Source organism: Elephantulus edwardii, unplaced genomic scaffold (assembly GCF_000299155.1).
Source record: "Elephantulus edwardii isolate Elephantulus edwardi_28Jun2011 unplaced genomic scaffold, EleEdw1.0 scaffold00014, whole genome shotgun sequence".
In the NCBI taxonomy this organism is placed as follows: domain Eukaryota; kingdom Metazoa; phylum Chordata; class Mammalia; order Macroscelidea; family Macroscelididae; genus Elephantulus; species Elephantulus edwardii.
Genome location: NW_006399764.1, coordinates 24,179,676 through 24,189,835, shown reverse-complemented (window position 1 = coordinate 24,189,835; position 10,160 = coordinate 24,179,676). Strand labels below are relative to the sequence as shown.

The following is a 10,160-nucleotide window of genomic DNA, read 5'->3' as shown; positions in this document are numbered from 1 at the left end:
GTTCAGATTAATTGATATTTCTACAGTGAGAAGATTACTGATAACAGTTCTACAGTTTAAAAATAAACCCCTACAATTTGGGACTTAAAAAAAAATGAAGGTAGGTAACTTTTTTTCCTTTTTAAATTCACTTTATCGAATGATACATTTTGTTTTTGTTAAAAAAAAGTTTACACAGTTAAAAATGAAGCACAGGTCAGCAGTATCTTTACAATACTAAAAAACTAAATCAAAGACTTTCTTTTTAAACATTCCCCCACCCTGTTCCCCCTACAATGTTATCATGAGCAGTATGGCGGGAAGGGGCGAAGTTGAAGCAGAGTTCACTTGCTTGTGAGAAGCCAGGCATCTTGTACTGGACTGCAACCTTCTGGCAATTCCGGGCACCTATCCGGCAATCCTGAACAAGATGGTGGTTCTTTGCTGTGGTTTCTTCTTCCCTTTGTCCTGAATCCTTGAGGTATCTGGAAATAAAATCCTTCAGACGCCTCACCAGTCAGGATTCTCGTCCTTATTTTCAGGTTAGATTATTAAACTGGGAATTCTTGGTCCACCTGGAAATAGTTTTTGTTTTGTTTTGAATTTGTTTTGTAGGTAATAGTCCCACTAAGTGGTGGTTAGCTAGAAGTTAAGAAGGACTTCTCAAGTGCCCCATATGGCTCAGAAGAGACTCCATGGATACTGAAGGGCCTGCAGTTCAAATCCAGAACGGGTCAGGGGTTTCTACGTTGCATAGTGATCAAAACTGCCGAGGTACTCGAGTGCGGCTCGGTAGCAGAACTGATACTGATCCTGCAGGAGACAGGGAGAAAAAGGAAGAGCTCAATGAGGAAGCTTTGGTAGGGAATGAACCTCAATTCTGGAAAATGGAATTCCATCTACAATGGGGCAAAGCCCTCACATCCCTCCACCCGTTCAATCCAATGTCTCACTAACTGGCTCCAATGAACAAGGAAGGGTGAGTCTCACGGCAGTGTCAGTTAACACCCTAAATCAATTCAACTAAGAGCCTGCTAATTTCAAGTAGGGATAGGACCAGTGGGCAGCCTTCCCATATGAAGCAATGAACTGTTCATGTAGCATCAAACAATTACTACCAACAGGACACGTGGACTCTACAAGCATCACTTATTTTTTACAATCATCTGCTTGTTTATGATGATTTAGCAAATCCTCAGTTTGCATATTTAGGAAAGGATAATGAAAAAGATAATTTAGAAAAAGATAAACACTGCGCTGGAAGTCTGGGTTCATTTATCTTTCGGGCTTTTGCCAACGGAACTTAGAGCTTTTGCTATTGGGCTTTTTTGTTGCAGCTGTTTTGATTTGGTTTTTTAAAAAAATAATCTACAAAGACAGCATTTCTTTGGTACCTGTGATCGGAATAACCTGCTATCATTTTTCATGTTCATACAGACTTCAGAGAACTCCCTAAAAATCAAACAGAAACACTAAACCTGTTGCTTTTTAGTCCATTTTGATTTACAGCACCCTTCTACTAGGTTTTAGAGAATTTAAGTTTTAAGAGAAGGGACTGCCCATTCTTCCACAGAGCACCTGGGAGATATGAACTGGAGACCTTTCTCTTACAAAGCCAGTACACCATCTACTCTGCTACGAAGGCTTCAAGAAGGGAGAATCCCAAATCAAACCCCTTGTTGTTCAGTTGGTTCTGACTCCTGGAGACCTTCTATTCTATTTCAGAGGCTGTAAATGTTTAGGGATCACGAAGATAGGGCAAGGGAGTTGACTGAACAGCATCTAACAACAAAATCTTTATTGAGGGGGGACTACCACCCTTCTCCAGGCTGGTGGATTTGAACTGTCAATCTTCAATTAACAGTATATTATTTAACATGTACCCAAGTGTACAAATTTCCGTTTGTGTCTCAGTCTTAATTTTCTCAGGGTAGATTCCAAGCAGTGGAATAGCTGAGTCATAGCTAACTAGTAAAACATGTGCGAAGGTCCAAGGTGGGAAGGGTAGGAGCAGAGAGGTGAGGAGGGCAGGGGGATATCATAGGGTCGCACAATTTGATGGATGTACATACAGAAGGGAGGGTAAAAAGAAAATAGGTACAATTTGGTGGGGATTTGGAAAGACAGGGTAGTGGCGGGCACAGTTCAGTGTTGACTGATTTTATAAAATATAATGAAGCAGAATTATTGTATGAAACATAAGGTGAATATACATGAACTCTGTAAGCAAATCAATATAAATTTTTTTTTTTAAAATGATGTCAACAGGGCTCTTAAGAGACAGGGTCAGGGGGCAAAAAAGCAGTCTGCAAGGGGAAACGACACACAAAGCCACTTCCACAGCGTGCCACACCTGCAAACCTTTCATCCTGTGAATGGAGCTGTAACAAGACCCTTAGATTCCAACATCTAAAGCCACTCTTGCCATTCACTCTAATCCAGTGTGACTGTTAGCTGTCTTTTTAGAAAGGCCCACACTAAAATAAAAATGGCATGAAATGGTCCTTTTTTAAGACAGGGAAGTGCTCTGTCACCAGAATAAATAAGTTAGTGCACCGCTGGAGAGACAGGGAAATTACAATTTACAGCGGACTACAGGGATAAGAAAAAGTAGGATTTTCCCTATAAAAGAAACTTATTTTCAGTAGCCAGTGGGGCTGAAAGCAGATAGTTTCTGTTTTGCTTAAATGTGCATTTTTCTACAATAAAAATGGTAATGCAGAATAAATGGAGTTTACTTTGCTTTCTTGTCACAGTACGTTGCTTGGCTAAGTGTTAGGGCTTTTTAAATGTCCACTTTTCCCTCTGTCATCCCCCATACCTATTACGTGTGTCAGGCTGACATAATGTTTTGAATCCTGCAAGCCAAACACTTGCAGTATTTTGAAATCCAAGTCTAGAAGATACTGTGGGTGATGAATTTAGGGACACATAAACATGGTGTGCTGTGTCGATCCTTTGAGGAACATAAATCCCATCTATTACTCATCCTAGCTTTCAAAGTGAATTCCTACACGGCCGGATGATTTAAATCATGACCTCATAGTATTCTAAGAAACACCAGCACTTCAGAACAAGTACCGGAATAGGAAGTAGATGACCAATTTCTCTTGAATCCAAATATTTACAATGACCAGCATCAGGGAAGAGAAGTGAGTAGTTAAAGATCTACCAACCAGACACACAGCAAGGGAATGGAAAATCAGAACAGGCTAAGGCTCTAGTGTATGCTAGGCACTATACTATCTTTCTCTCTCTCTAGTAGATCGATCGATCGACCTACCTACCTACCTACCTACCTACCTATTTTCCTTCCTCCCTTCCCTTCCCTTCCTTCCATATATATTTATATTTAGATATAAATATATATATAACCACACACATATGTATGTATATATATATATATATATGTGTGTGTGTATAACTATCTGAAGCAGGTACTTGCATACGTTAAAACGGTCAAATATGAAAAACAATTAGCATGGCTTTTCCAAATACCTCACCTCATAGAATTTTCACAATAACCCTAAGCTGTCATCCTATTTAAACGGTGGAAAAGTAAGGTTCAATAATATATAACAATCCGTTATTTCCCCAAAGCATTTTTGCTTCTGGTACTAAAAGTGCCTGGGTTCCAGCAGGCCTTGTCCTGTCAAATCTTTTGTTTGGTTCTTGAGATGTGACACACAGACCTCCGGGGAATTTTCTCACCTCTGTCTGTACCATGGCTGGTCGCTGTGTTCTCAACATTTTCACGGTTTGGAAGATATCTACAACGCCTTCGTATCTCATTCTCTCCAAAACGATGCTTAATGTGATGAAGACTCCAGTTCTTCCCACGCCAGCACTGAGAAAACATCACACAAGGACGATGATTACAAGAGATGCCCATGGATTTGCCGATACCTGCACGGAAGTGAGCATGCTCCCGCCACCGTCCCAGACACCTTATGTTCTTCTGCAGCAATTTCAAAAAATACTCTGAAGATAATGCAAAGTAATAATATGTGAGAAGGAATCAGGAGGGTGAAGCCTTCTAAAATACAGTGACTTCACCTGGGAATGTAACAAAATCCTAGAAATACTAAAGAAATAATCAAGATGCTTATAAAATATGGATATAGGTTTATATTGTTAACACTGATCCTGACATTTTAAACCTTGGTTACTCAATAGTGTTGGAACATGCAGTGTCATGTGAAACAAACGGGCATCTCCAGTTTCTGTAAATTTCCTGTAGTTGCTTAAGAATCAGTGCAGATGTCCCATTGTAAGGCACAGAAATAAAAATCCAGGCATGTAGAATACTGAAGGTAGGCATTACTTTTGAAATGAGAAGAGATTCTGAACTGGGTTTTTTTTATGGGGCTCACACTCAGTTCTTGGGGAAGCAGTGTCTATGGTAGCCTGTAAGGATATGTTTGGGTGTTGTTTTTTTATTAAAAAAAGGGTTTTTTCCCCCTAGAAAAAGGAACTCCCAGAAAATTCTCCAAAAGATCTCTTATTAAAAAAAGAAAAAAGATGGTTTAGAGTCACTGAGCTTAGCTACTATTTTTGGAAGCTCAGGAGGTAAGACATCAGGATTCTTTCCACCACATTAGCAAGAATTTCTCTCTTTGTTTCTTTATTGTCTTAAGATAATAATACCACAAACTTCACAGGAGGGATAGGAGGAAATAAATCCATAGCTCTTGTATTCTAAAGATGCAGGAAGACATTTGCAGGTCAGGTAACGAGGAAAACGGAATAGTCTGAAAAATCCCTATACTTCTGGATCCTAATTAAACAGCATGTTTAACGCTTGGGTACAGTCTGCAGAAAATGGATGGATTCATTTACTTGGGGATGTAGCTGACAGGCATGTAGAAATAGTGTGGCATCGCTTCATGAACTGAGCCTCATTCACAGCCTCAGAATAGACCTGGGAAGTGGATCTTCCAAGTCTATTGGTTCTTCTTTTTTTTTTTTAAATTTAGGTTGTTTATTTTTCATTTCAGTGAACATCTACAGAGATTTTGGGATTCCATTCATTCATTGTTGCACCCTTCTCCCCGCACAAACCCCTCCCCCCTCCCCCCCCATTTGCTCCTCTCCTTGAAAAGCAAAAGAAAAACTCCCTCATTGGTACACAATCCCCCCCTCGCACCTCCCCAAACCCCACCCCCTACTCCCAAATATAATCCACTCTACAACCCTCATTGCATACTCCTACGATAAAAATAATGCCCTAAAATATAATACTTTTAGACTATTCTCTCCCCCATAGACTTCAATGCCGTAAACATATTTCATCCAGTTTTTCTCAGTCTTACCCCCACCCCAATGCCAGCCTCATTCTACAACAGTGGCACCATATAGCATTTGTCCCTTTGTGACTGAGATACCTCACTCAGCATAATGTCCTCCAGGTTCACCCATTTTGAATAATATTGCATGAGTTCCTTGTTTTTCAATGCAGCATAGTATTCCATTGTGCGAATATACCACAGCTTCTCTTTAGAGAGCAGCTGAAGGGGTCCAGGCATCACTGAAGGTTCTCTGTGAAGATGGAGTTGAAGACCCTGAAGGTCCCTTTCAACCCTGACAGCCTCTCTTAATCCTCAGAAACTGTGATTGGTGATCTTTTTATTGAATAGTCCAGGGCCTACAAAGCCCGTCTTTGATTGCTCAAATATAAGAAAGATACCGTATTTCCTAGCTTCCTACTAAGCACTTTTAAGAAAAGAGCGGCCATTTGCCTTTCAGGAATTTTGAATTTATTGACATTATCATACTGGTTTTGTTTTGTTTTTTTTTTTTATTTAGAGAATACTTTGTTAGTTTCTGTAATGTAGATAAGACCTTACATATTTAATACAATGTGTTACCTCTGTACAAATGGAAAAAAAAAATTAACATTTCTAGACCAATATGGCATACTGGTTTAAAAAAGCATACATCTCAAAAGTAGTTTACTTATGATGTTCCCAGAAAAGATATCTAGAATTAGTTAAGATACACAGACAGATCATAAGCAAAATATCACAACACTTAAGGGGTGCTGAAAGCATTTTTAATGACAAAGATAATGAAAAATCACCCCCACACATATCCACACACGCTTATGATATGAATGCCTGAAGTTAAGATACATATTAAATTAGGAATAACCTCTCTTATTGCCAGTGATTTTGAGCATTTCTTCTTGTGTCTGCTGGCCACCCAAATCTTGGAGAGCATTATGCTAAGTGAACCAACTCAGTTCCATAAGGACAAATACTGTATACTGTAGAACACGTGTAAGGACCCAAGGTGGGAAGAGGGGAACAGAAGGGTGAGGGTGGGCTGGAGGGTGGGTGGACGGTGGTGGTGAGTTATAAAGTCAAATAATTTGATGGGTGGAGGGAGAGGTGAGTAAAGGAAATGAGAAAGATCTGGTGTGGGAAAACAATGTATACAATACCTTGTAAGTAAACCAGTACAAAAGAAAAGTTTTATTTAACAAAATTAGAAATAGTAATTTTCCTTATAGCAAGCCTTATCTTTTGAATTGGAATTTAGGAAAATTATATAGAAAATGAAGGAAAAGACTCAGATATATGAATACATTCCCTTATCTAAATGATTTGAGTCTATCTGCCATTTTTCACTTACTCCTTGATTGTAAAAGCAAAGGATTTTTTGATAGGTCAATACAAAGCAAATATCGAGGTAAGATCTGATTCTCCCATGATGCACCAGGCCTGGTAAATAGAAGGTGCTGGGGATTATCTTAAAGATAAAAAAAAAGAGGTTGAGAGTGAGAACTCTAGAGTTCACAGCCCTGATTCCTTGAGACTACGCCACCAAGAGACCCAGCTGCGAAAGCAGATTTTTTAAAGTCCACATTCTTTTTCTCTCCTCTTTGGACACAATGACTCGCTATGTAAGGAAGGATAATAGGTTTTGAAAAATCATTTTAAGACAGAGACATTTTTAAAATAAACTCTTTGAGGATTGTGGATTTTAATGAGATTAGAAACTGAGATTTGGACTTGCTAGGATCCTAAAGGTATTAGTTTAAAATAAAGTTAAGATATTTTTTTTTCCTCCTTGGAAGGAGTCTGCACAGCAACTTTCAGAAGCACTAAATTTATGATGATGTCCTTTCTAAAGAGTTTACTTGCTATTTCTATTAACTGCAATGGCTTGAATTATAAAATGCTTTGAAAACTATTGCAAATAATTAACTTGAAGGTGCTTCATTTTCTGATAGAGCAACAATTTTCAAGCAAATTGCAGTTTTAACTGAAGTACCATTGTAATCACTTATTGATTGGCAAGAATTAGTATTGCCATTAAGGCTTGATAGCTATTTATGGTTTTCCCAAGAAGACTAATGCAGGAGAAAGATAGTTACCAGGGCCATGCTATGAAAGCAAAGCAAGTAACAAATGATTAAAAGAGGAAATTATCACCAGGGATGGACCCACCACATTCCTACTGAGCAAAGGTGGCCTGGAAAACTAAATTTACACAAAGTAAATTTTTTAGTTAAAAACCTCCCTCTGCTTACTTTTCATTTTACGGAAAAGAAATAAGTCCTCACTGTAGATTCTACTATCCATTTCTGAAGATACAATTCTATTTAATCCTATTCACTTTGCACAGCTGACGGGTAGACACTTCCTTTTCCCAGTTACGACATGACCCACCGATGGCAACTCTTGCCATTCCTGATTCCGAACTCACCTGCAATGAACTGAAATGGGTCCATCTTGGCCAAACTGCTCCTTCGTTTTATGGACTTGGCCGATGAAGTCAATAAATCCTTCTCCAGACTTTGGCACCCCTTGCTCTGGCCAGTCGGTGAACTGGAACTGCCTGACTGTTCGAGACTGGCCATCCTTTAAGGAGGATGCCACGTGCCCAGACAGGAAAGAAGATGCCGAGGTTCCACCATTGCAGAGGACACAGCAATATACGATATCATTTCAAAATATAACAGAGGAAAGGCCAGGAAAAAGTTAGAGACACGTTTTACTTCAAACTTCCTATTATCATCATCTTGATGATCAGGTTATGAGTTACAATCAATTCAGTGCAATGGGTTCGGTTTCCTGTTCAGCAGTGTGTATTATCTACACTCAACACAGCCTAAATTCGCCTATGAACTTCTTGGGTGGTGCAAAAGGCTAACATGCTCACTGCTAACCAAAAGCTTGGTGGTTTCAATCCCATCAGTGGTGCCTCAGAAGAAAAGCACGGAGATTTACTTCTGAAAAAAAAAAAAAAAAAACCAAACCCACAAACCCCCTACCCACTGCAAGTTCTCTGGTGTCCAGTTAGAGTCTTAACACCCATGGGGTCTCTATGAGGTTGCTTAAATTGCAAACTCCTGTACATGAGTATGCTTAAATCACAAACTCATAGAGTCCAGCTAACAACCTGAGAGGCGAGAGTTTGGGCTCAAAACCATTGCTCATGTGAAAATTCTCTCCAGAGTGGACTATATACCCTCTATTTCAGCACTTTTCAGCAGGGAAGGATCCTTAATATGGGAAGATGCACCCAGCCATGTCATGCGGTCCAGAGAATTTGCTGTTGTCACAATAGCTTCACATCTGCTTTGCTTGCTGGTTTCCAGCACTGTCAAGTGACAAATGGTGACATTTAAAGGATTTGACATAAATCTGCTGGTTGCTGTTAACCTTGACACCCTGTGGGTCTCAGTGGCAGGAGATTTCCAGCCAATGGCTGGGTACAGCATGTGTCACGTGGCTACACTGGAAAGCAGGAAGTGAAGCACCCCTCAAGGACACCAGAGGTCATTAGCAAGTCAGTGCTCCGTTCTGAAAGAGGAGGCTTCCTGGGCGCCTCCAGGAATGCAGGATGCCTTGAGAATTTATAGTGCAGACAAACCACAGGGCAGAGAGAAAGCCAGCCAGATGCCAAAGGCATCATTCTTTCCTAAAATGATTAGGCAGCAGTGCTCGGACTCAAAAAGTGTGAACAACTGAAAAGAAGTTCTGAAAGCCGTATGTGAATCCTCTTGTAATTTCATAGTACTGTTGCAAGTGAAAGGAAAGCTGAAGGGATTCTTGGTTTACAGAACAACAATTATATATATCCGTTGGCTTTCTCCCTGACTCATCAGAAAAAAGACACAAACAAAAGCGCAACACCATTAAGTTGATCCCAATTCACGATGTCTCAGTTATAGAGCGGAGCTGAGCTTGGGGGGCATGGGAGGTGTGTGGGGGTGTGCGTGTCCAGCTTTATTCTTTAGGGAAGCAGACTGTCAAGCTACCTTCTGAGGTTTTGGTGTGGGTTTGAATCACCCATCTTTTGGGTTGCAAGCCAGCCTTTTAAACGACCAATGAGTCAACAGAGAAGGAACTTTTTTTCAAACTCTGAACCAAGTGGGATTATTCTCACTGGCTTGTTGCGGTTCTTCCCCTGTAAAACCTGCCCTTTCCTCAATCTTTGCATTTTGCAATGCCTCTGTCTCTATTTGAGTTCCTTTGGTACGGGGGGTTGCATGTTGCTGGATTCTGGGTCATTGGCATGGAGGCTTAATCTTTCTCATGCTGCTATTGGTTCAGGATAAGTTAGGCACGTATCAAGCAGCTGGCCAGCGCCCACAGGAACAAGGCCAAGTTCTGAGGTGGCACTTGGAATGAAAGACCACGTGAACTGAGTAAGACCAGTGAGGTACATGGAAACAGCTACACGCCCCATGAGCAACATCTGGCTGGTTCCCATGCAAGCTCGACGGACTTTTTCTCTGTTCCTGGAAGAGGGTTAGAAAGTACAAGAGAGCAGCCTGAGTGAGGCTAGTGACGGTCTATTTATCTCATCTGAAAGTTGTGGAGATTTGTGGTAACGGTTTAGAGACGGAGGCATCGCAAAATGGAAAGACTGATGAAATGGCAGGTTTTACAGGGGAAGAGCCGCAACGAGCCAATGAGAATAGTCCCACTAGGTTCAGAGTTTGAAAAACAAGTTCCTTTTCTGTGGACTCACAGGTAGTGTAAAAGGCTGCCTTGCAACCCAAAAGGTGGGTGATTCAAACCCACCCACTGAAACCTCACAAACCCCCCTCACTAGTTGGAGGGGAGACCCTGGACAAAGGTCACCTGTTGTACAAGGGTACACTGGCAAGCATCGCTTTCGAGTTCTGAGAACTGGGAAGCTGAGCCAAGAAGTCTGCCAGGAACCCA

At 40.7% G+C, this 10,160-nt stretch overlaps 1 protein-coding gene across 5 annotated transcripts in view; it reads right to left on the bottom strand.

Annotated features, from left to right (window-relative positions):
- Window positions 1-267: 267 nt before the first annotated feature.
- The window catches only part of PTPRD (protein tyrosine phosphatase, receptor type, D), a 367,796-nt gene continuing 357,903 nt past the window's right edge, over window positions 268-10,160 (bottom strand). For 4 of the 5 annotated variants that reach the window (XM_006881300.1, XM_006881302.1, XM_006881303.1 and 1 more), the window contains 3 exons: window positions 7,690-7,844; window positions 3,691-3,826; window positions 268-792 (listed from right to left, as the gene is read on the bottom strand). In XM_006881300.1, coding sequence (XP_006881362.1) covers window positions 724-792; window positions 3,691-3,826; window positions 7,690-7,844 — 360 coding nt within the window. In that variant the 3' untranslated portion in view covers window positions 268-723. The remainder of the gene's footprint in view (window positions 793-3,690; window positions 3,827-7,689; window positions 7,845-10,160) is intronic. The other variant, XM_006881304.1, reaches the window with a different exon arrangement.